We start from the raw sequence: 26,465 nt of genomic DNA, 5'->3' as shown, positions 1-26,465 counted from the left end.
TGAGAGTGTCGACACATGAGATCCCTCCCTTGCAGCGTTAAGATCTGAAAACACCTTTCAGATAAGTAAAATTGAGACTTACAGTCTTCGTGCGCTAGTAGGCAAGTCTTGATGTTAATTAGGCTATTAGGGGTGTGAATCTTATACCCACAAAACGATCTGATTCAATCTCGATTCACAGGCTACGATTCGATTCAGGGACGATTCATAAAAAATATTTAGCGATTCGGTGCGATTCAATGTCGATTCGGTGCGATTCAATGTTGCATAACGATAACCGATCCAAAATTAGTTATCATTACACCCCTGATATAGATAGATAGATAGACAGACAGACAGACAGACAGACAGATAGATAGTTTTTTAAACTACATCATGGTAGAGCAGTTCTCATCGTAAACTTCCCAATTGACCTCATCAAAACCCTGCCAACGCTCCCCTTAGTATTCGATTCAGGGACGATTCATAAACAATATTTAGCGATTCGGTGCAATTCAATGTCGATTCGGTGCGATTCAATGTTGCATAACGATAACCAATCCAAAATCGGTTATCTTTACACCCCTATAGACTATATTACAAACACTCCCAGAATCATATTTTTCTAGGGATATTGTTATTGTGTTTATGTTTGTGTGTGTATGAATGCGTGTGTGTGTGTATGTTGCACTTTCTCACACGAACCCCGGACAATTGGCACCGCGCGGCAGCCTCCAGAGCTGGTATGTAAATGGGTGAAAGTGTGTGTATTTTGAAAGCGCTTTGAGACAACTTTAGTTGTGATATTGTGCTGTAGAAATACAGATTGTATTGTATTGAATTGTATTGTATATACACATACGTACACACACACACACACACACACAAACACACAGAAACATACGCAATAGTTCACTTTCCATGTGTACCCTTCCCATCACACACCTCAATCCCCATCACAGTCCCCCACACAGGTCGGCTGTTGTGTGTTAAAACTCACTCTAATGTCTCCAGTTTGCACTGAGGATTCTTAAGGAGGTCTGAGAGATGCTGAACGCCTTCATCACGAAGCTCATTCCAACTGAGCTGTAGCCATTTCAAACTGCAGGAGGTTGATCTGGCAGCAGCTGCTATTGCAGCACAACTCTTCTCTGTGAGGGAACATCCCATCAGCCTGGGAGAAACAGAACGACACATCTGATTATTACATACACTTACCTCTACATATACAACAGACTTGCTCTCATTAACAAACATGCACAGTACACTGGCTATGAGTGGCCAATACACCAGCTGAGAAGAGGACACTGAGCAGACTGGACTCCATACTTAAAAATGACAGACACCCCCTTGCACCCATTTCTGGCCAACCAGAGGAGCCTCTTCAGCTACAGACTCGGTGCCTTCTTCTGCCGAACCGACTGACTACGGAAGTCTTTTGTTCCCAGGGCCATCCAGCTCTTCAACACCACACAGAAAACACAATGAAAGAGATTGTCATTGGTGACTGGACTGCATAAACCAGCCCACCATACTTGCACACTCAATCTGCAGCCACTTGAAATACTTTGCTTTTGTATTTTTATTCTTACTTAACTGAGGGACTTCTGGCACGGGCAATAATTTTGTACTACTTTGGCTTTTTATGTTTACTGAACATGTTAATATTTACTTTTTTTGCCAGTGTGTGTGTATGCAACATGATACCCTACCATGACATCTGGATTAATGAAAGTGCTCTGCTCTACTCTACACGCGCACACACCCACGTGTATCCCTCCCATTACACACACCAAACCCCATCACAGTCCCCCACACAGGTCGGCTGTTGTGTGTTAAAACTCACTCTAGTGTCTCCAGTTTGCACTGAGGATTCTTGAGGAGGTCTGAGAGATGCTGAACGCCTTCATCACGAAGCTCATTCCAACTGAGCTGTAGCCACTTCAAACTGCAGGAGGTTGATCTGGCAGCAGCTGCTATTGCAGCACAACTCTTCTCTGTGAGGGAACACCCCACCAGCCTAGGGGAAACATAATGGCACATCTGATTATTACATACACTTACCTCTACATATAACAAACATGCATGTTTTACACTGGCTATGAGTGGCCGATACACACATGGCCTTCCCATGAAAATACAAACACACAAATGCACACACACAAAGTTATATTCTCCTGATATGCAGATTCAGCAACAAATTCATGCATGTACCAAAACACACACACACACACACACACACACACACACACACACACACACACACACACACACACACACACACCATATGACAGTAGAGAGAGGGATGAGAATAGATGAGTAGAGAGAGGGATGAGAATAGAGGAGCAAAGGGGGGTGGAGGGGAGTGAGCACACACAAGAGGTGGAGAGGAGGGTTGTGAGCAAGAGGAGGTGAAGATGAGGCACTGGTGAGCTGTGAATAAATGGCCTGTTGGATGGACACAGAACACACACAGGTGTCAGCGAGGTCTGTCTTGTAGCCATGCGGGTCGAGGATTTTCCTTGGAAATATTTAGATGTAGACAACGACATCTGAAGCCTTTTTTGCAATATTGGAAGTGCAATATATAATGTTCAATTGTGGTTACAACTTTGCTTAGATTAAGGACTAAATTTCTACAGATATTGTAATTAAGTTGGTGGGCTTAGGGACCGACAAAACTATGCTGCCATCTTCCTCCTCTTGACTCCTCCCATACACACTGTTATAACCCCCACACACACAGACACAGGCACACACACAAACACTTAATGCCAGTTTCTGTCATTTTGCCTGCTGATGTACGCAGTAAGTAGTAGTGTTCTCTCTCTGTTTCTCTGCCCCCCCCCCCCACACACACACACACACAGACAAACAACCAGGTTTACTTACAGTGCTGATGAAAGGGCTGGCATCAGCTTCTTGAGGATGTCATCTGGTCTGAGGAGATCAGTCAGATCCTCTTCTGGTGTCTTTATGTACTTCTGCAGGTCAAACCCATCCCGCTGCTCTTCAGATAACTCAAATCTAAACTTTCTAGTCATCCACTTGCCTGGTAAGAGCATCTCCACAGACAGAGCTCCTGAGCTCCTGTCAATGCACTCCACTACAGCATGCTGATTAAGCTCATTCAGACAGTAGAACAGGTTGATCTTTCTATCAGACTCACTCTCATGTCTTATCTTATCCTTGACATACTGAACTGTTTGCCCTAAGCTCTGTGGCTCGCTATTGATCTGTGACCTTAAGTGTCTTAAGAGCTTTTGATTGGACTCCAGTGAGAGGCCCAGAAGGAAGCGTAGGAAAAGGTCCAGGTGTCCGTTCTGACTCTGTAAGGCCAGATCCACTACAGTCTTGTGTAGGTCTTCAAGTGTTGCAGCTCTGAAAAGAGCAGAGAGATGAGAAGGTTGATGTTGGTGCGGTTTGTTTCTGGCACTGTTGCGGAAGCAGAGAAACACATATAATGCTGCAAGGAATTCCTGGATGGTCAGATGCACAAAGCTGAACACTCTCCCATGGCACAGCCCAGCCTTCACTCTGAAGATCTGTGTACACAATCCTGAGTACAGAGATGCTTCTGTGACATCAATGCCACTCGCCCTTAGGTCTTCCTCATAAAAGATCAGATTGCCCTTCTCCAGCTGTTGGAAAGCCAGTTTCCCCAGTTTCAAAACCATCTCTTCGTCTGTCTCTCTTCTCTCTGTGTACTTCTCTTTCTTGATGCAAGTCTGAATGTTCAGGAAGTGAGTGTACATTTGAGCGAGAGTCCTTGGCATTTCTCCTCTCTCTGATGTTCTCTCTGCAACAGCAGCCAAAATCCAGGCAAAAACTGGAATGTGGCACATGATGTAAAGGCTTCTGGATGACTTCAGGTGTCTGATGACTCGCATAGCCAAGTTCTCATCACTGATTCTCTTCTTGAAGTAGTCATCTTTTTGTTGGTCGTTGAACCCCCTTATTTCTGTGACCTGGTCCACGCACTCAGGGGGGATCTGACCAGCTGCTGCTGGTCGGGTGGTGATCCAGACGAGAGCAGAGGGAAGTAGGTTCCCATTGATGAGGTTGGTCAGAAGTACATCTACTGAGGCTGGCTCTGTCACTTCACAACACCTGGGCTTGGAACAGAAATTGAGAGGAAGTCTGCACTCATCCAGACCATCAAAAATGAACAGAGTTTTGTACTCAGAACCGGAGAGCACTTTCAGATCTTCAATTTGTGGGAAAAAGTGTTGAATAAGCTCTACCAGACTGAGTTTTATTTTCTTCATCAGGTTCAGCTCTCGGAAAGGAAGAGGAAAAATGAAGTGAATGTCCTGATTGGTTTCTCCTTCAGCCCAGTCCAGAATGAACTTCTGCACAGAGACGGTTTTTCCAATGCCTGCCACTCCCTTTGTCAGTACTACTCTGATGGGTTTGTGTTGCCGAAGACCCCTTTGTGGATATAAGGGTCTAAAGATGCCACTACAATGGATTGGTCTGTCAGCAGAATCCTCCTCTCCCTCACTATCATCAGAACCCTCCTCTCCCTCAATATTTTCATACTCCTCCTCTGACTCAATATCATCAGACTCATCAGACATGGGTGCTCTCTCTATATATAAGGGTTTAAAAATGTCACTGTATTTAATTGGTCTGTCATATCCTACTTCTCTACTCTCTCTACATAAGGGTTTAAACATGTCACTGCATTTGATTGGTCTGTCATATCCTTCTTCACTACAGGATGCTCTGTCTATCTGTCTGACCTCATGTTCTTCATTGACCCCTGCACTCCCCCCCTCTGTGATGTAGAGTTCTGTGTATACGTCGTAGAGGAGTCTGGAGTCTCCCTGATGTGGCACTCCTTCAACCAGATGTTGACACTTCTCCTTCAGAAAGGACCTGAGCTCTGCCTCCTCTGGTGTCAATCTAGATCAACAACAGAAGATCATGTTACATTTAACTCAGCATATTATACCTAGAAGTAATGCTGCCAACAACACATTTTACTGTCTGCACACACACACACACACGCACACACACACACACACACACACACACACACACACACACACACACACACACACACACACACACACACACGCACACACACACACCTGTGATCTGCAGTGTCTATCTTGGTCTTGCCCGTTGTCAGGTTCTGTGTGTCCGATGCTCCCTGCTGGACACTGAATACACAACATGAGTATCCAGTCAGTTTTACACAATACACACACACACACACACACACACAATGATAAGTACTATTGTTTCAGGTATATCCATGCACACACAAACACCATGTAAGTGGTATTGGTTCTGTAGGTATATGTGTGAACAATATGAACATTTCTTCCATCATAATGAACTGAACAATAGGGTGCCTAAGTCATGGGGCCTGAGAAATCAAAAAAGTTATCTGGGCTCTACTGGACTGATCAAACCCATTTTTCGATCCAACTCCCCTACCTCCCTAGATCACAAATACGTACGTACGCTGTAGCTCACCTCAGAATTGATGATAAACAATGGTGTGGTTGTAGACTTAAATTGTCAAGCGATTCGTGAGCTGTGTGTGTGCTAAAATATGCAATTATTTGGACTTCATACAAGAAGCTGCATGTCTGATGTGCAACCAATTAAACCACTGTGCAGCGGTAGGGCTTGCTGTGTGCCTGTGTTACCTAATCTCGCACAAAAACTAAAATAACATTTATTGCATGCAGAAAATGAGTGTCTTAGTCTTACGGCACCAATTCAAATCTTTAAAATTCACTTCTATCATATGTGAAATCGAGAGCACATGGTGTCTAATGGTGTCAGGATTTGTATTTGACTCAGTCTATTCGCTTTTATTCTTTTTTGTGAGTTTAGGCCCCATTGACCGTAAGAAGGAGGGCGTGACTTTGGCATCCCATTCTAATGTCCTATCCTAATGTATACACTCAACTTCAGTCAGAAATCTCATTTAAAAGAGATTTCTGACAGTAAATGCCACACACACACACACACACACACACACACACACACACACACACACACACACACACACACACACACACACACACACACACACACACACACAAACCTGTGTTCTGCAGTGTCCCTCTGCTCTGTTTTCATTTTTTGTGTGTCTGATGCCCCCAACTGGACACTGAAAGCACAACATGAGTCTCTTGAGCTCTACACAAATGCAAACATAACACCTCCGTCTCTCTCTCACACACACACGCACACACACGTTTCTATATACAGTCATACTAGTCCTTTCCCATATACAGTATACACAGCATTCATGCATCCCCAAACCATGTCAGTCCCGCTACCATACTTGACTTGACAGACGATACACTTTTTTTTTTAACTCACTTGTTTACCACCACACATGTTTGACACCATCTAAAGCCTATTCGTTTGAATGAAAAATGCAAGAAACATATTTTTTCAAGATGTGTTCTACAGTATTTCTCAATTGGTTTTGTACATTTCTCACAACAGAATAATCATTCTCAAAACGTCTTGATCAATTGTGACTTCCTGCTGTTATCTGTGCACATGGTAAAATACGTTTCTCGTAGTTTTCAGCATTTAGCAAATGCTTTCATCATCATGCATATGGTTGTGTACAATTCTCAGCTTTTTTGTACATTAGCAATTGCTTTGTCATATCACTCAAAAAGCTTTGTCACTGAATGCATGAAACTATCGCACCCCCCAAAACATTTAGGCCCTAGGTCATAGTTTAAGTCTTGACATGCAAAATGATTTACCAGGCTGCCATAATGTGTTAAGCACTGTATAATTTCCATTGGATTTGTGTCTATAAATGTGAGCTGAATTGGTGAATTGCTCGCAGGTAAATATTGACTCTCTCTCATTAAAAGCAGTTGAAGGGAAAGAGGAAACAAGCATGCAATACAACAATAAGCACTGTACTGCATTACATTACTCTATGCCTCATGTGCCCTTTATAATTGCGCTCCACGCAAAATTACAATATTTCCCTAGAATTTCACAAGACAGTAAGTGCACTTTATACAGTATCAGTGTATTGTTTCAAATTTATTTTGCTTTACAGTTCTATATTTTTTTCCACATGGGCCTGCAAGACAAGTAAAAAGGGGTGGTAGAGGGCGCACTTTGACACATCAATCAGAGTTGACTATTTTTTTGATTTTGCAATGAGAAAACCTTTCAATAAATATGTCATACTCTAAATGCATATCTAGTACAATCTTACCTGATCAATGTAATATAAAGTCGAATTTGCAACATTTTCCACCCATTCTAAACAACATTTCGCTTCAGAAAACATCCTCAAGAGTGTACTAGTCAATTGACAACATGACAAATCGATTTGACTAGCTTGTCCATACACTATGACACAATGACTAACCATTCTGCTGGCACTGACACGTTCATTGACACAAAAACTTGGTTTTGAAAGACAAACTAAGGATTTTGAGGAAGAGACTTGGTTTTGCAGGTCATCCATGGTGTTTTGCCATTTGTTAAAGCTGTTTTGAGAATGAATACTGTGTTTTGAAAATTGCGAGAGAGATTGGAGAAATGTACAAAACCAATTGAGAAATACTGTAATACTCCACAGTGACAGCCAGGTAACTGTCTTACAGTTTTTCTCGATTGGTTTGGCTAATTTCTTGAAACCGAGATGACATTTCTATAAATTTTGGGTCATTTGGCTAAACATTCTTACACTTCTGCACAACAGATCAGATAACTAGCAAAATGTCATATACCTCCCAAAACAGCTCATTCTTGAATCAGCACTAGACCTTCTCCCACATAAATGGTCAGTACCATCAAAATGGTATAGATCCTTCTCAATTGCTTTGGCTCATTTGCATTCATGCAGCCCTTCTGTCAAAATAAACTGGATGGTTCAGCATAACTACATGCATCCTCATCACTTGCTCATATCACTCCAAAAACAGTTTACCCATGTGTCGAAACTAAATTCCTCTCACAGAATGCCGTTTGAAAAAATGTCAAGAAATTAGCTAAATAACAGAGGAAACTGTAGTATACACGGTTGTAAAATTATTTTCTACAAACTAGTAAAGTTACAATACCATCTGGCCTGTTGAACACTGTCATGAATTTACTGTTTACAGTAAAGAAATTCTTAAAATATTATGTTTTGACAATTGTGTAGACTACTTTGCATATGATGACTCACACAATGAAATCATGCTGACATGTTTTGGAGAGGGCAACCATTACACTGAGAATTGTCTAATTCGTTAAGATAAGAAAGGTCAATTTATTTGGAAAATGTGCTAAATGTATGCTCAATGTGTCAACTGTAGGGTACTTGTATGTAGCCATCTGCCGAGATGTACTAAACATTTGAGACATGTACAAAGCATTTGAAATTTGATGAAAGCAATGAAAAATGCCATTCTGTTGTGGGAAATTGCAAGTTGGTTTGGAGATTTGTCCGTATTGTTTTGAGAATGTCATCTCAGTTTCGAGAAATTAGCCAAACCAATCGAGAAAAACTGTAATACATCTTTTTAATTTATTATATTACATCTTAGAGGTTACTTTTTCTTTTTTCCTATCGAAATACAAATGGATACAAAACAAGAAACTTAAACCCTTGACAAAAACATTAAAACCAATAGTTCCATAAAAAATGAAGCCTAAAGACATGAGAAAAAAGATTGGTGATACATCAATTGTTATTTGTCACTTTTACAGCTGATTGAAAATACGGGTCAAAACTGACCCGTGAACACCGCTCATGATGATGGGAAATGAAGACAATGCAAGACAATAGGCTTCAAACTTAACAAGGGAGTTATGATAGTGCAAAGGACCAATACTGCTAGAGCAGAGTGAGATTTTTGTGGTTTTCATTTTTCGAGGGGCGTTTGATGCTCCACCGTAAGCTCCTCATTAAACCTCTGGCTCAATTGCGTCACACATTCGACATTTATTCATCAGTTTCTGTTTTAGCAAAATGTATGGAAGGTATGTATTCTAGGTTATGGATGTGTAATTTTATGTTTGCCTGATGCAAAACACTTCTGACATATACCTTGTAATTGATTAAAAAATGTCTAGAGCCTTTAGTTTGTTTCTCTGAAGTCCACCATCCGCCATTCACCAAGTGTCCACCAAGCGTATGCGCTCACACAAGAATAATAGCACCTCATTATGTGTAGGGGGGTAACCGCCATTCAGACAGTATTTGATTGTCATTTCGAGCCATTCTGAGTCATTTGAACATTGTTGCAGGTACTTAAAGGTGTGTGAACAACGTTCTAACTCAATTGACATTTGCAACAATGTTGCTACATGAGCGGAAGTGTAGAGAGTGACAGCGAAATTACAGTATTAGTGTATAATTTAGTGTCTAATTTTGTCACGGTCCAAATGCCCTTACAGGTAGGGTCTGAAAACAGTTCCTGCAAGCTGGAAAAATGGTTCCTGCAATAAAAAGTCAATGTCGGAATGGCGGTATGTAACCATTCTGTGTTTTCTAGAACCATGATGCATGGTCACATCAAATGATTCTTTTTCTATCACGTGTGTTGTTTTCATTATTGTTCATATGATAGCAAATGGTCATGTGACCTCACCTCTCCGCGGGAGGAGGATCCGTCTCTCTGGATGGTGCTGGATGATCCATAGACCACTTCACTCTCTTGGACACAGGGGAGTCTGGTCTATTCTCTATGGGGGCTCTTAAAACACACACACGCACACACACACACACACACACACACACACACACACACAATGTTAGTTGTGCGCACACACAATGTTAATTGTGTGCAATATGCTATAGTTCACTATCGTTTGCAATGATATAGTTTCAGGTAGGCTATATGCACACAGTTCGGTACGTACCTCGGTTTTGGGGTCACGGTTCGGTACATTTTCGGTACAGTATATATAAAAGGAAAATAGATTCAAATTGCTACTTTGGATCTGAGATTTCATTAGTGTCTATCCCGTTTTTTTCTTGCATTTTCTCTCAGTGTTCTGCATGAGCCACTGCATGTAGTGGCAGCATAATGTGAAAACATTAACAGAGTAGCCTGTCACTCTACCTTTCGGTACAGGTCTGTTCGGTTCGGTACAAATTATAGATGCACCGGATCCTGATTTTTAGGATCCTGTCGGATACCGGATCCACTGCTTAAAGGAACCGGATACCGGATCCTACAAAAGAGTTGAAACATATAGTCTACTCGCACACGTGGGCCCTTTTTATTACATTGGCTCAAACAATTTTTTAGACTGATTGGCTTATTGCCACACTGCCTGCAATGGCCACTTCCAAAGGGCTTTCACTCCATGCAATGATTGGGGTTTTGAAAGACTGACTGAAAATCCTAGGCTAGAGATGCACCAGACCCTGATTTTTAGGTAACATGCCGGATACCGGATCCACTGCTTAAGATCCTGCCGGACCCGGATCCTGTGAAAAACCCTCTTATCCAGCCGGATCCGGAACCGGAACCGGATCCGGTGCATCTCTAGTACAAATACAATACAGTGTACCTTTACAGGCCTAATGCACACAGATGCAAACATGAAGGTACATACGCACACAAGCAAAGTTACATATACATATATGGGGACAATATGAATACTTATTCAATCATAATGAACTTAACTATTCTAAAGTCCTATCCTAATGTTTGATTTCACTTTCTGAGTGTCTGATGCCCCCTGCTGGACACTGAAAACACAACGTGAACCTCGAGTTTGAGTTGTGTAGTTCCCATATACATATATGAAGAGCTCTTTTCCAAAACGCTATATCCACCATTTTTGACTTTTTGCATTTCAATATTGGAATTGACAATTAAGAAGTCCTATAATCTATATGTGAATTCTTGCCATTCAAATGTTTTCAGAACATACTTTTTAGACCTCTATAAAATGCATTTTTCAATGCAATTCAATGGAAAGCCCAATAGAAAAATGTCATGTCAATGTTGTCCCAACATTCTATAAAATGGATATATCTCATTTTGGAAAAGAGCTCTTCATATCAACCCCCTCTATCCAAGACCAGAGTTGCAAGTTGTAGCAAGTCCTTGGCTTTACACAGCATTTTTGGTTGTCTGATTTTCAAGTCTCAGGTCATTTCAGATGTCTATAGAAACATCACAATTCAACTGTGGTAAGTAGTCTGAGCCTTACATGCCTTTGCAATGATACTCCAGCCCATGCTTTTCAAAGCATTTTATGATCAAACTACTTAGTCCTGTGTCATCCACAATAACACTGCTATCTGCTCCTATCTTATATGTTGTTGATTATGTTTGATGTGTCATTCATGCACATAGATTTAATAAAAAAAAGAAGTATTGCAAATGATACTGATTCATAATGTTTAAAGGAATAGGCCTACTGAATTATTAATTTGTGTATTTGGATAGTAGCGTAGAAGTCGATGGTCTTTACTGTCAGCATACTGTAGAAAAGTACGTTTGAAAAATGAGCAATATGTAGGTATGATGTATTAGAGTATGCAATACACTCAACAAAATCTGCAAGGCTGGTAGCCCATTAACAATGAGGCTATGATGGGTAATTTAATTCATTAAGACTATGATGTTTTCTTGCCGGATAATGTGTATTGCCTTGTCGCCAATTGATGTTTATCTAAGCTGCGTCATCACTGGATATCAGATGGTGGTGACCCTGTTGGCCCCTGAAGGTTACATTTGGTCCCATGGTGGCCCCTGTTCCTAAAAAAAGCTAGCCAGTCCAGATGTTCAGATGTCCCAGCAGCCAGTCCAGATGTCCTAGCAGCCAGTCCAAATGCCCCAGGCTTCAGCTCACCAACAGCAGGCTAAGGTGCCACAGGCTGCAGCTTCTGTGAGTTCAGGCCCTGCTGGTTCCATAGGTGCAGCATCCCCTTCAGCTGGGGCTGAGGCTGCCTCATCAAGCCAAGATCGCTTCATCACTCTAACCGCACCATCAGGCTTCCAAACCACTTATGTTGTGCGGACTTTCCATCGCTACTCGCGAGGCAAGAGGGTCTTTTCCCAAACCACCTACATCCCCCTGGACTTCCCTCCTCCTATTGAGACTGCTGATCCTCAACAGAAGACCCAGGGTGGAAGGTAGAATACTTATGCATGAAACTTTAAAAATATATATTTTCTAATTCTTGTTTCAACTTAAAGTCTTTGTTAAACATGCTGCCATGCTAGAACATTGTCTTAGCTGGTGTGGTATGATTCATAAGGTGAAATGGTGTGTGTGTGTGTTGTACTTGGGATGGATTTCTAATCAATTGGCTTCTTCAAATATAATTATTTTATCCCAAATGCTATACACACATGGAACATTAATTTCTCATATGGAATATGCACTTTGTTCCCACTTTTCTAGAGAGCCTGATGCTCCTGCACCAGCTGATGCGAAAGGCCAGGCTGTTGATCTGATGTGAAAATTCAGTATTGTAGTTAATGTTTCTCCATTGCAGGAAGGGATGAGTTGCTGTTCCCCAAGCTCGGGAGTGCAATTTTTATGGATGAGTGCATTGACTTGAATAAATGGGCAATTTTAAATATTTTGTCTTCTTCCCCTTTTGTCTAAAAGTATGACTTTAAGCACACAACCTAGATCATTATTTGTAAATGTTTAGTTTAATTGAACACTGCATTTTGAGAATTCTAATTCAAGCAAGTTGTTTTCCTCTGCTGTAATGGTTGATCATTGGAAGGTATCAATGGGTTCTTATCTGACTTGAGTTCATTTAATGGCTACGTGTTTGTGTTTATTTGCTTTGCGTGCTCTGCACAAGTGGTCTGGCTGTGGGCACCCACACTGCATTCATGCATTTGTCATTCAGAGACTGCAAACAGGTTACTAAAATTGTTTGAGTTTAATCATTCGAAGTGATCAGTTGTTGCACAAAATGCTGACTTGGCACGTCCAGATGGTTCTTTTTCTGTAACGGACTCCTAATATAATGGGCTGGGCTGACAACAATCCACACTGGAAAGGATCACTTTGAATCATCTTCTATAGCTGTGGCAGAATGTCCTGAGTGGTGTGATCTATAGACTGGACCATCAGAGTTCTGCTACTGAGACTTCTGGACATGGGTGCTAGGGCCAGGGATGTTGTGCAGTGTACTGCTCCCTCAAGTCTTTTACTCTGCTGAATTCTGACTGACGACCTTGAAAAGTCCAAATGCAAACTGAAAGTTTAATCTACAGGACGTTGGTTGCACAATATTTTGGCATTTTACTAGTAATGGTGTTGGACTCCTCCATTTTTAATTGTGTCCCCTCCACCCCTAGATTTTCAGGTTTTGCTTATTTTTTTGCATGCCAAAAGTCATCTTTACCTTTTTATTAGGCCTACTTTTGTTAAAGGTCTAGTTACATGCATTGCAGAGCAGATGACTACATCTTCCTATATGTAAAATGTGACCAAGCATTTGACACCATCTATGTAGTCGTCACCTCACTTTCTCTGGTCTGGCTGAAATCATTAATCACACATCTATTTCAAGCCAATGAACACAACATATTGACGCTTTAAATGTGATTAACTGACAACCAATTTCTGAGGAGTTGAATCAAGTTTGTCCACATGTTCCTTTACCGAGTTGTCTCAGGTCACAGATCTGCCCATGCATGGGTACATGCAAAAGGTTTGTCATAAATCCGGACCTACACAAACTGAAGGTTTAATTATTTGTTGTATGATGATACAAAATCAAACTGGTCAAATATATAAATAATCTGGAGGGCGTTTCTCAATGGTGTCATTGCTAACTAAATTGGCAATGCAATTTCCCATAAGCAACCTAGTAAGTTGCTAACAGGTTAGCAACAACACTTTTGAGAAACGCATTCCTGGTCAGCCAATCCCAGAGCCATCTTTAACCAATGAATGTAATTGACGCAATGAATCAATTAAACAAACCATTTAAAACCTTAATGAGTCTTAATTGGATGTTCACCCAGATGACCCACACAGCAAGTGATATCAGCTGTAGCCACCAGGTTGATTAAGAGGGAAGCATATAAAAGCTGAGCTTGGTAGTGTGGACAACACAGCTTGGTTTCTGGGACTGCCATGATGTTCAGGTAAGTGGTCCAGTTGGCCTGTTCCTTATTTGGAGAAGGCTGATTTCCAATACTTTATGCAGTCATTGTCTTTGAAGTTGCTTTTCTATTAAGGTAGAAATGGTCACTGTGTTTTGCAGGTTCTCTTGGATTTGCCTCCTCTTGGTGCATGGCATCTGCTCTCAGCAGCTTCACCAAGGTATAGTATAGTTGGCCCTTAGATGAATAATGACCTTAAACTTGTGGCTTACATTTTATGTCGCTGTGTTTTTTTTTTCTCCCCAGGGATGGGCTTTCCCCAAGGTTTGGGGTTTCTGGGGTCTATGAAGCCAATGAGTGATCTTGGTTCAACTAAGACTGGAGGTAATCCAAGTACCAGTGAACCTGGAAAGGGCAATGTTGGTGGAGCTAAAGGATCCATCACTTCCACTCAAGACGTGGTACAGATGCCAGGAAACCAGGCAGGTTCAAATGGGGGCCCAGGTATCCCATGGATGGCAGTTCCCATGCTTACAACAGGCTTCTATGGAATGCACCAAGCAAGCCAGCAGGGGGCTTCATCTGGCGCTACTGGTGGGGGTCAGGAAACCCAGTCTGTCAGCCAGGCAGTCCAGGCCCCAGCAATGATGAGTCAGGTGACTATGCAAATGCCAAAGCAGCAGACCCAAGCCACAGCCCAGATGTTCCAGGCCCCTGGGCAGATGTCTCAACAGCAAGTCCAAATGCCCCAGGCTAAAGCACCCCAACAGCAGGCTGAGGTGCCCAAAGGCAGCTCCTCCACAGCGTCCGCTTCCACTGGGGCTACATCATCGGCGATGTACCAGGCCCTTGCTCAGATGGTCCAACAGCAAGCCCAGGCCCAGATGCAGGCTGCAGCTCAGAGGGCCCAACAACAAGCACAGGCTGCAGCTCAAATGACCCAGGCGCCAGTTCCAATGGCCCAGCAGCAAGTCAAAATGCCTCTGGCTGCAGCTCAGATGTCCCAGGCACAGATGCCAGGAAACCAGGCAGGTTCAAATGGGGGCCCAGGTATCCCATGGATGGCAGTTCCCATGCTTACAACAGGCTTCTATGGAATGCACCAGGCAAGCCAGCAGGGGGCTTCATCTGGTGCTACTGGTGGGGGTCAGGAGACCCAGTCTGTCAGCCAGGCAGTTCAGGCCCCAGTAGTGATGGCCCAGATGGCTATGCAGATGCCAAAGCAGCAACCGGCCCAAGCCCCAGACCAGATGTCCCAGGCCCCTGTTCAGATGTCTCAACAGCAAGTTAAAATGCCCCCGGCTAAAGCTCCCCAACAGCAGGCTAAGGTGCCCCAAGGTAGCTCCTCCACAGCGTCTGTTTCCACTGGGGCTACCTCATCAAGTATGGCCCAGATGTACCAGGCCCTTGCTCAGATGGCCCAACAGCAAGCCCAGATGCAGGCTGCAGCTCAGATGGCCCAACAGCAAGCTCAGGCTGCAGCTCAAATGGCCCAGGCGCCAGTTCCAATGACCCAACAACAAGCCCAGGCGCCGGTCCAGATGGCCCAGGCGCCAGTCCAGATGACCCAGCAGCAAGTCCAAATGCCCCAGGCTCCAGCTTACCAACAGCAGGCTAATGTACCACAGGCTGCAGCTTACCAACAGCAGGCTAAGGTACCACAGGCTGCAGTCCAGGCTCCAGATTCTGTGAGTTCAGGCCCTGTTGGTTCCACAGGTGCAGAGTCTCCTTCGGCTGATGCTGAGGCTGCCTCATCAAGCCAAGATCGCTTCATCACTCTAACCGCACCATCAGGCTTTCAAACCACTTATGTTGTGCAGTCCTTCCATCGCTACTCGCGAGGCAAGAGGGTCTTTTCCCAAACCACCTACATCCCCCTGGACTTCCCTCCTCCTATTGAGACCGCTGATCCTCAACAGATGACCCAGGATGGAAGGTAGAATACTTTGCCTTTATAAACACTACTTTTATTTTTTGTCAGAATAATCTAATTAGTTGTAATTCTTCTAGTGAGCTTTCTGGTGTGAAGCTACAGGCTGTACTATGAAATGTGTCTTTCTCTGCCCCTAGTGAGTCTGTTGTTCCTGCTCCAGTTTATATAGACCAGACTGTCCTCCCTGCAAGGTAGCATGCATTCATTTACTTTTTACAAAATGTATTGTGTTTTTATTTATTGTAGCTAATCTTTGGGTTTTCCCTCCTTGCAGGAAGGCCTGAGCTGTCCCCAAGCTCTGGAGTGAGGTCTCTGAATGGATGTGTGCATTGCACATTACCTGGCCATTTATTTAATAAAAAAAAATGTGAAGCATTTTTGTCTTTATGCTTTTGTTTGTGTCTATAGAAGTGTTTTTGCAATGACCTAAAGGTGTCTAGTTAAAAAGGTTTACTTTGCGTTACCGCCGACGGTTTGGCAGTGACTGTTTTCTGCCATACTGGTTGATCATTGGAAAGTATCGATGGGTACTTCAGTTCCCTTAATGGCTCCACATATTCTGTATTTGCTTGACGTGCTCCTTCACAGCTGCTCTTGCCGATAGTACTCAGACAATGCTGCCCGTAGACCTTGCTGCCTTAGCATTTTTCTTAAAGGGACAATGTGCAGGAAATGTTCAAAAAGGGTACTGCAACTATGCTGCTTATTGAAACTGGGCTGCCTATTGCCAAATTTGATCTTTACATGAAAGTGTACTAAGTAATAAACAAATATTTTCTAGTATGGTCAAAGTAGAGTCATTCTTGCAGCTAAAAATGGCTATTATTGGAAATTCAAAATGGCAGACCATGGAGAAGATCCCCCTTTTCATGCATGAAAAGTGCAATTTTCTGAGTCATAATGAATACTTAGAATTTGATGCTGGTGATAAGTATTCATGAAAAAGGTAACACATTAGTGAATGGGCAGCATGAATTCTGGAAATAAACAAAAATCTCACAGTGTCCCTTTAACTCTTAGCTGTCCCCTTTGCTGTGGGTCTCTCTGTGCACACACGCCCAATGATGGAACCTTTGACAGCATTTGTAAATTCAAAGACAATCCCTGAATTCAAATTAGTTGGGTTTTTCCTTTTTGTCACGGAGCTAAAAGAAACTAACAAACTACATGTTCTGGGGTTAAAGAATTGACTCACAGGCCTCCAAATGGACTAATCAAATTTTTGTTTTTCGTAATGGTGTGAGATTTGGAATTAAAATGTTGACTGACAAAACGTTTAAATTATTTGTGTTAAGTGGCCCTGAGGAAAGTAAAATAAGTATTCAGACATCTCTTTCCAATTTTCAATCAAATGTTGACCACTTTTTTTAATGGTATTGAAAACGAAACATTTTGTAATCTATGCTATAGACCCCGAAGTAAGAAGATGGATGGTCATGATGACTTCAGATATGAAGTAGAGTTGAGTAGAGTAACTTTATTAATCCCCAGGGGGAAATTCAGGTATCCAGTAGCTTACATAAATACACAAATAAACAAATGCCCACATGGACATTTCAAGACACAAAATAATAACACAGGAATAGTCAGGTAGGGGAAAATAACAAGTGTTGACAGATACATCTAAGATATAGTATGTAGAAGTAGGCAGTGTAAATATAGGGGTGGAAAATTCTCACAATGTCACAGTAAAGTACAGGTAAGTGTATTAGACAATCACACGCGTGCGCGCGCGCACACACACACACACACACACACACACACACACACACACACACACACACACACACACACACACACACACACACACACACACACACACACACACACAAGAGGTTCCCCAGTAACTGGGCCAGCTCCGTCAGATCACAGTCTTTGCTTGTGGTTAGCAGGAAAAAGTATGTCCAGTGGTCAAGAGTCAAAAGTTCCTTAAAAGTGCAGTGATTGGACAGCACACACACACACACACACACACACACACACACACACACACACACACACACACACACACACACACACACACACACACACACACACACACACACTCCAAGAGGTTTCTCGGTCTGGGCCAAGTGGGCGCCACAGACAGGTCTTCTCTCTTTAAAGTCAGTGATGTGACGGGTCAATTTAGCTTGAACTTCAACTTGATACAATTGCCCTAGATCTAGTTAGTGACTGCAGGCCCAAAGCTATAAAGTGTTCAATAACGGAGTCAAAGAGGGTGGAGTAATAAAGAGGCTTCAAAACCCACCCACCCAATGCTCAAGTTGGGTCTCCAAGTTGCTCCTTCCAAGTCTCACCAGTTTAATTCTAAATCACCAGAAATGAAACCCCATTGAAAATGAATGGGGTTTAATTTCTGTTGAGTTAGAATTAAACTGGTGAGTTAACACCAAAACGTGGCATGGAAATCTTCGGGTATATTGAAGAGGGAAGTGTGGGGCACCAGGTCAACAAACAAGAACAGCTGACAGCAAAGCATCAATGATATCTGAGCTTCCATAACTCCCATGCACTGTTTTTGCCATTGACTTCAATGTTAAACGCATCATGGCCGTTATGAAGACAGAGAATGTCCTAACCAAGTATTGAACATTGCATGTTATGTAGAAAGTACCAAATTTCAACTGATTTAATGTGACCCGAATTTTGATGAAGAAAAATGTGATTTTATTACAATATTCTAATGCTGCGAATTCCCCAATTCATGGGTTTTTTGAGCTGGAAGGCCAACGTATATAAAAAGAAAAAAATTAATGATTGGAATAGTTAAAAAACTGGGCCATGAATCTACAATCCATGACAGTTTAACATTATTGATGGAATTATGGAAATAAATAAACTTTTTCATGCTATTCTAATAAAAAGGCCTGGAGCTGTAAATCCTCCAAGGGCCGTACTATGAACACAAAACAGGATTTCCCCCAGCTTTTTTGGCCTATATTGAAGGTGGCCAGCTTTACAACAGACCCCACCTTCTCTTGGTCCCTTGAATATAACTTAATTGTATTGCTGATGTAATTTCTAAGATACCTCTACAAAATATATATGTCATATTTCACTTGAAGCTGTACAACATTAAAATTATATTGGGGAGCGGATAAGATGGCCTGACCCGTAAACCGCCCTTTAGACATGGTTCCCCACCCCTGACCTAAACAGATGTTGTAACAACAGTGTGTTAATCAATATTGAAAAACAATTCAGAAACAAAATGTGTGTGATGTGATGTACTAGCATTTATTAAGTGTGTTTCATAATTGCAACGATTTCACAATGGTTGTTGACAGCAGATCCTCTGGGGTGAACTTGTGGTGGTAGGATGCAGGCAGGAGAGTACTGTACACATAATCAGCTGTAACAATAAACACAAATCCAAAATAATTAATGTAAGAATCATACCATCACACTAAATAAGTGAAACGGGAGCTTAGTGTGCAGACTTGATTTTCAGCAACCAAATAAGGCACACACAAAGTTCTCAGGAATATGTAGGCCAAGGGTAGACAGCCTATGTGAAGTCGAGTACCAATGACCGTACCACCCCTTAGCCATGCAGAGAGCTTAGGCTTAGAACAGCAGTAGTGCACCTCACTTCCCAAGCACATAATATGTCTCATAGCAGTAGTGTAGGTGTGTTTTTGATATATTGATATGTACTAATGTCCCCTCAGACTGCTGTGCATACCGAGATGATCTGACCGGTGGTGGAGGTGGTTTGGTTTGGGTGCTGGCGTGCAGTGAGGGGGTGTCACACAGACGACTGTGATGTGCTGTGAAAGACAAACAAAATATGCACCAAATCAAACGCAGTGTTGGGGGTAACACATTACAAAAGTAATTAATTACGGACGGTTTTCCCAAGCTGGGGTGTGAGCACCCCTGGGGGTGCGTGGCCTACCACAAGAGGACCATCACTTAGGGGTTGCGCAAACCACATTGAAATGTACAAGGGGGTGCACATGGAAAAAAGTTCGGAAACCACAATGTAATGCATTACTTTTGTAAATCTCCAGATCCATATTTTGGCAATTATTTTGGCTAAAGTAACTGAAGTAATGCAACATCAGTGTAATGGCCTACATACATTTAGTAATATTGTGATGTGAGAGATTATTTTAAAATGACAGTAACGTGTAATCAGTAATGTACTGCAGCTTTTCAGTAACTTGCTGAACACTGATCAGATTACACAAAAAGCAAGTTAGGCCTATGTGCATCCAAACATTCTGTTTATAAACATATTGATCAGCTCAAGACACTTACCTTTCTCCAAATGCCAGATATCAAGGGGTCAGGTGGTGTTGTGATGCTGTCCTCTTCCTCCTCTAACCTGGATGTTTTACTTGTCCTTGGTTGGACTTGTGTTGAGGTTGAAAGGGTCCATGGTGCATCTGGTTTTTATCTTGACACTTCTCTTTGTGGAAATCTCACTGGAATGGTACCTCTATAACAACATAATAAGCTACAGATAAGTCAAAGGAGGCACACACGATGTTCCCAGGAATATTAGCTAATGGTAAGGCATTTCACTTCACATGCAACATTTGTGTCATACCATTAGTACAGGTATATGTTTGATACATTACTAACCGTTGCTCTGGTAGTGATAACGCAATGCCCCATCGACAGCTGATCTGGCTGTTGGTGGAGGTGGCACGGTTTGGATGCTGAGCGAAGAGCGTTACCCCGACGCCTGAAGTGCTCTGAAAGACAAGCAGGATACACACCTAATCAAACGACACAACGCAATACCTCCAGGCTCCAGCCGCTTCCATTTAGACGACGTGGCATTGATCGCAATGTTTTGAGTGAAACAGCAAAACTGACTAGACAGAGCATCGTATCCTATGTCCCATCAGTCCTTATAGAACTGGTTCTAATGAGGCGATTTTTTACTCAAAAGCCATAAAGTGCGATAGCATTGAATTTCTTAGCTGCTGGGCAATGCAAGGACAGACGGTCCTTGCATTCCTAGAACTACAGTATGTAAACAACAGACAACGTCTCGTCGTGAATTCTTGTTTGAACAGGCCTAGTAGTTGAGTGGTGCTAGGGAAAATTCTGGGTTGTCAATTATGTGTGCTCGAAATGCAGTAAACAAATTGTTTATATTGTTCTCGGGCTCCTCCGAGTCAACCGCTAGCAGCTGGTGAAATCACACACACGACCATGCATGCTAGCTACAGAAAGCAATATCTTTGCACCAAGACGACGTTGACAGGAGTACGATGAGCTATTTGCAGATTACGGTACGGAGGGAGGGTGTCTACACACCTGATGCACGCCAAAACATACACGCTTTGGTCATAATACGAATGACATTCAACTTAGAATTAAGTTGCTTAACAAATCGACAGACCAAACACCAAACACAGCTAGAGCTCTATTTACATATTGATCAACAAGAGCTAATAACAAGCTAGCATATCGTACACCTCAGTCATTTTGGTGAAACAGCCACATATCGAGAGCTCTTCTTGTACTTTTTAAATTTTATTTTACTTACCAAAACTGCAGAGCTTCCGACAGAATACGGATTAGTATATCCAAAGGCACAACAAGACCTGAGTATGAGGAAAGTGAATCAATGAAATAATCCATCAAAGTCGTGATGAAGTTGTTCAAAGTAGAGAGGGACTTCCCTGGAAGGACTTTTTGGCACGACACTGGCGCGGGACTGACTGAGTCGAACGTCTCCTTGACGACGCCCTGTCAATCAAAAAATAATTCTAAAGAATGTCAACTGTCAATCAACCCAGATAACAGTGCTCATTGGTCATTTAAACTATTTTAATAACACTCTAAAACAAGGGGTCAGTCAAAAAAAAATACCGGGGTGGTTTGAAAGGGACGGGAAACTATCGTTTGAAAGAAACAGAGCATGCATGGCATGAATTACTTCGGAGGTACATTGCTTTAAGTCGCATAGAGAAGCATGGGAAAAGGCACTCTACTTCCTACTTCTGCCGCCAACATGGCGACGTCCCGCCCCCCGCCGTTGCATCACAACAGAGTAGAACTTACTTACTTACTGTATCATTGCCTTGTGCCTTTCACATCCTCAGCCAATAGAATGTCCAAATAGAAGAATAGCCCACTAATTGATGTCAATGTTTGGACCAACATGTCACATCAGTTATGAACGTGAAAATCTGTTTATGTTCTCGTTGATATGCTACTAAATATTAGGCTAGGCCTACTGTGTGACAGTCATTTGGCTATTACACTAGCCTACCATCAATTCTGAACGTATGCGAATGAAAGCTGTAAAAAAAGGAAATGTTCTTTGTTCTTTAAAAAAAAATTACTCAGTTTCTATCCAATGTAGGCTAGATGTTGTTGTCATTAGATAGTAAATCATTAGTAATGTGATCTTACCTCTCCTCAGGAGGAGGGTCCATCTCTCTGATCTCTGGTTCATCCATGGGCTCCTCATGCAGCTTGACACTGATAAGAGGGATGAGGACAGAAATCACAAATGAATTCTGTCACACTGTTATTACTTTGTAATAAGCCTATTGCTAATGTCACTGTAGCCTATCACAGTGCTTCTGACACACTTGTGAATGCCTATGATAGTGGTAGCCTATTTGTAGACCTAAATAGCCTATGATAGCAGTTGGTAAGCTCTTGACAAACCATCATTACACATGGACACAGCGATATGCCATGCGCATTCGCTCAACCACTGACTTGTATAACTTGCGCTCAAAGGTTTCCGTTTTTTTTTCACTTTACCGCAAACAACCCGATCAGCTTCGCTGCATCACCGCTGCAATGTGCCACATTTCCGCTGTGTGTGTAACAGACTGTGTAGCCTACTTCTCACTCTTCTCATTTCCGTTAAGACTACTGACGGTTTTCTTACATTAGGTGCGCAATTCATCATATTGCATGTAACTTCTTCACTCACCAACAGTTGGTAATCTATCTGTTTAGACTTCACATCAGCACAGGTGTCGCACTTCAGAAACGGTGTCGGCGTCATTGACGTGGAGTAGGCCTATCAGGACCGAAACAGTCCCCTTTTTTGCTTGAAATCTGAGGGAAAATTGGCTGTACGCTACACGGTGAAAGTCTACCTCGTGGTTCCAATAAAGTATACGAACTTAATGAGCTCAACCCATTTAGTAGGCTACATAGAATAGTCATATGTAGCCTACTCTCAAGGACTCAAACAACTGTTAGCGCGGACAACTGGTACTTCGTAGTTCCGCGTTCCCCCGTGCACGTTCAGGCAGGTGATGATGTTGTCTGGGCAACACGCCCAGGCAACATCATGACCCGCCTGGAAACAGGCAGTAGCCTATGCCTAGGCTACAGCAATTCTCTGCCTACAGTGTCATGTGTATTTTAGTTTGGTTTGGATGTTTAACCCTCAAGCGACCGGCCTGTTTTTGCGACTAATCTGACCGAGCGGGGTCATTTATGACCCCAAGGAGTTTATATAGAAATACCACTAGGCCCTATATAAATTATTTTTTGGGGTTGCACATAGGCTAGGCCTAGCCTACTTGTCCCTCATCTAAAGCAAAAAAATGTGAATTTGAACATTTTATTGTTTTGCTAAAAATGAGTCAAACTTAGGCCTACATACGTATGCTAAATAGGATGTATGCCCTCATTTGCATATGTAAACATCAAAATACAAAAAACATCCAATACATTTTTTTCTTCTCTCATCATCAGTAATCAACTGAGAAAGTTTCATGGTGATATCTATCATTTAATTTTTTTAGCCAATTCACTTGTAGTAATACCATAATGATACAGTAGGCCTACATTTATGCTAATTATGGAAATTGATCAAAGTGAAACTAAACAAAGTGAACAAGCTAAATTCTATCCATTAGGCCCATAGATGATATTTCTGCAATAAATCTTTAAGGTACTCAACATTTCTGGGTTCATGAAATCACAAGATCAGAGAATATAGTAATTTACATAGACAAAACCATGTCTTAAACATATAACCTTATGCACACTCAAAATTTCTCTGAAACTATTTCTGGACATTGTAGCTGTGAAAAGGTGTTTTCCATATATATTAGAGCAAAGAAATTATTCAACTGATGCTTCAGCCTTTGTATAGCCATATAATAAGGAAAATTCTAAAAACGCCATTGATTTCTACACTGATGACTTGTTTCTTCCCTCTTTGTTCATCAGGATGACTTCCATTTTATATTCTCATCATGTGTCTAGGACCACTGTGCCATGATATCAACAAATATGGAGCAATAACAGAGGAAATGCCACCTGGTTGCCCTCACAATATGCTTTGCTGGCTATCGCAGGGGTGCCCTATTTATTTATACAATATATTATATTTTAATACTATAAATGTTTATATTATGAATATTTTAGGTCTGCTGACCATGGCCTGCCCCAAGACACAAAATACAAAAAACAGAGTTTGAAAATTACAACAACAATGGACATTATAATGTTGAGTATCTCATGGATCCTCTCGGGGTCATAAATGACCCCAGAGGTGTTTTGATTATAAATCCTATATGGTCCAAATCTCACAAAAATCATTCACAACGTACACAACATATGTATTGACAAACTCCTAGAAGGACAAGTTTTTCTGATGAAAATTGCAGAAATGGTGTATGAAAATATGTGCCCGGGGTCATAAATGACCCCAGTTGGTCGCTTTAGGGTTAAACATTTTTTGCTCAATTTGATAGAAAATGGGTAGAAATAGACATTCCACTTTGTCTTCAAAAGTTTACCCTCCATCTTTACCTTTTTATGATATATATTGATTAATTTCTAAAGCAAGAATGAATGTAATTTATCACTAAGGCCTAAATCATTTTTTAGTCCGTAAATACATGTAGAAATTTGAGTTGGGGGTGCGCGGCTTGTCTTGGGCACAGGTTAGGGGGTGCTTCAAGAAAAATAGGTTAAGAACCACTGGCCTATGGCCTTATCAGTAGGCCCATAAACCAAGCTGCATGTGGATGCTCACTATGTTCTATCAGTCTGTGGTTGCCAGTGTACTTTTTTATGCAGTGGTCTGCTTGGGTGGAAGCATAAGGAAGAGGGATGTTGACCGGCTTGACAGACTGGTGAGGAAAGCTGGCTCTGTTGTGGGAGAAGAGCTGGAGAACTTCTCTTCATTGTCAGATAGAAGATCTTTGAGCAAACTGCTCACCATCTTGGACAATAGGGCGCACCCACTCTAGGCCTACAACACAATCATCCAACAAAAGAGTGTGTTCAGCTGTAGGCTGAGAGCACTGAAATTCAGGACTGACCGACTGGGGAAATCATTTGTCCCTAGCCATGCAACTCTATAATTTGTCCATTAAGGACGAAGAGAAACTTCTGGACTTTTCTGCATGATCATTTATTTTTGATTGATTTATTTTTTATCTACTTTTTTATTTTTATATTATTTTTACTTCTCTTTTTAATCTACAGAGCAAACTGGAAAAAGAATTTCCCCTTGGGATAAATAAAGTTTAATCTATAATAATAATAATAATAATTGTATTTGTATAGCACTGTGTCATACAAGGCATGTAACTCAAAGTGCTTAACAAATGGGAAAAAAAAAACATTGTCAGAGATGGATTTGAAAGGAGAGGTATAGAGGAGAGGCAGAAATAGCAGGAAGGCAGAGGAAGAAGAGATAGACAGAGATTGTAGAGTCATAAGGTCGACGTAGGTTAGGACCAGGATTCTTAGATGCGTAAGGTCCATAGTGGCTGGGCGTATCATAAGTCATAGATAGTCACACAGAGATTGGGCGCTCAGGTGCGGCCCCTGGTGGCATCAGGGGTGAGGAAAAACTCCCTTTCGCTTGATTCATAGTTTGTAAGGGGGGGAAAAAAGCTCAGTGAGGTCTGAGAAAAAAAACCCTATAGTCAGGAAGAAACCTCAGGCAGAGACCAGCGGCCACCTAGGGGAGCCCCCTGCCAGGGCTGGTTGCGAGTAGTAAGGGCGCTGCGGCAGCTGGGACACTATGACGCCTTGGCAGCTAGGAGTTGGTAAGGATGAAGAGGTGGGTCTTCAGCTGCTTCTTGAAGGAGTCGACGGAGGTGGCTGATCGGATCTCGATGGGGAGGGCGTTCCATCTCTTGGGCGCATAGCAGGCAAACGCGGAGTCGCCGATCTTCTTTTGCGGGGGGGTGGGGGTCCTTAGCAGCTTGGCATCAGTGGACCTGAGAGCTCGAGCAGGGGCATAAAAAGAGAGCATGTCAGAGATATAACTAGGGGCAAGTCCATTTAATGCTTTAAATACTGTGAGCAGAATCTTAAAGTCGATTCTGTATGAGACAGGTAACCAGTGCAGGTCTGCCAAGACAGGAGAGATGTGCTCTCTCATTCTGGCTCTTGTTAGGATTCTTGCCGCAGAATTTTGAATGAGTTGCAATTTGTCAATTATTTTTTTTGGGAGACCAGAGAAGAGAGCATTGCAGTAGTCTAGCCTACTGGTGACAAAGGCATGAATAAGTTTCTCAGCGTCTTGTCGGGGGGCCAAGCCACGCACTTTGTTGACA

At 42.1% G+C, this 26,465-nt stretch overlaps 2 protein-coding genes and 1 long non-coding RNA gene across 4 annotated transcripts in view; 1 reads left to right on the top strand and 2 right to left on the bottom strand.

Annotated features, from left to right (window-relative positions):
* Window positions 1–22,447, bottom strand: part of LOC134467653 (NACHT, LRR and PYD domains-containing protein 1-like) — a 33,450-nt gene extending 11,003 nt beyond the window's left edge. Inside the window, exons 1-7 of the mRNA XM_063221492.1 lie at window positions 22,327–22,447; window positions 9,567–9,671; window positions 6,047–6,112; window positions 5,076–5,147; window positions 2,872–4,887; window positions 1,826–1,999; window positions 980–1,153 (exon numbers count right to left, since the gene is read on the bottom strand). Of these exons, the coding sequence (XP_063077562.1) occupies window positions 980–1,153; window positions 1,826–1,999; window positions 2,872–4,887; window positions 5,076–5,147; window positions 6,047–6,112; window positions 9,567–9,671; window positions 22,327–22,373 (2,654 nt within the window). The 5' untranslated portion in view covers window positions 22,374–22,447. The remainder of the gene's footprint in view (window positions 1–979; window positions 1,154–1,825; window positions 2,000–2,871; window positions 4,888–5,075; window positions 5,148–6,046; window positions 6,113–9,566; window positions 9,672–22,326) is intronic.
* On the top strand, window positions 13,996–16,320 carry LOC134467306 (mediator of RNA polymerase II transcription subunit 15-like). Of its 2 annotated transcripts, XM_063221206.1 has the most exons (6): window positions 13,996–14,054; window positions 14,174–14,232; window positions 14,319–15,044; window positions 15,258–15,948; window positions 16,083–16,136; window positions 16,220–16,320. In XM_063221206.1, exons 1-6 carry the CDS (start codon window positions 14,044–14,046, stop codon window positions 16,227–16,229), a joined length of 1,551 nt encoding a protein of 516 aa, XP_063077276.1. In that variant the 5' UTR covers window positions 13,996–14,043; the 3' UTR covers window positions 16,230–16,320. The 2 variants fall into 2 exon arrangements, with proteins under 2 accessions (XP_063077276.1, XP_063077275.1); XM_063221205.1 differs by having other exon boundaries at window positions 14,319–15,948.
* Window positions 20,217–21,736, bottom strand: LOC134467931 (uncharacterized). The gene is made up of 3 exons (XR_010038665.1): window positions 21,455–21,736; window positions 20,539–20,651; window positions 20,217–20,392 (listed from the first exon to the last, which is right to left on the bottom strand). It is a non-coding gene; the product is annotated as an uncharacterized LOC134467931 (long non-coding RNA).
* Window positions 22,448–26,465: the final 4,018 nt, after the last annotated feature.

Source organism: Engraulis encrasicolus, chromosome 17, assembly GCF_034702125.1.
Source record: "Engraulis encrasicolus isolate BLACKSEA-1 chromosome 17, IST_EnEncr_1.0, whole genome shotgun sequence".
Classification (NCBI taxonomy): Eukaryota; Metazoa; Chordata; class Actinopteri; order Clupeiformes; family Engraulidae; genus Engraulis; species Engraulis encrasicolus.
Note: the sequence above shows the minus strand (reverse complement) of the source record. Positions and strands in the feature narration are given on the sequence as shown.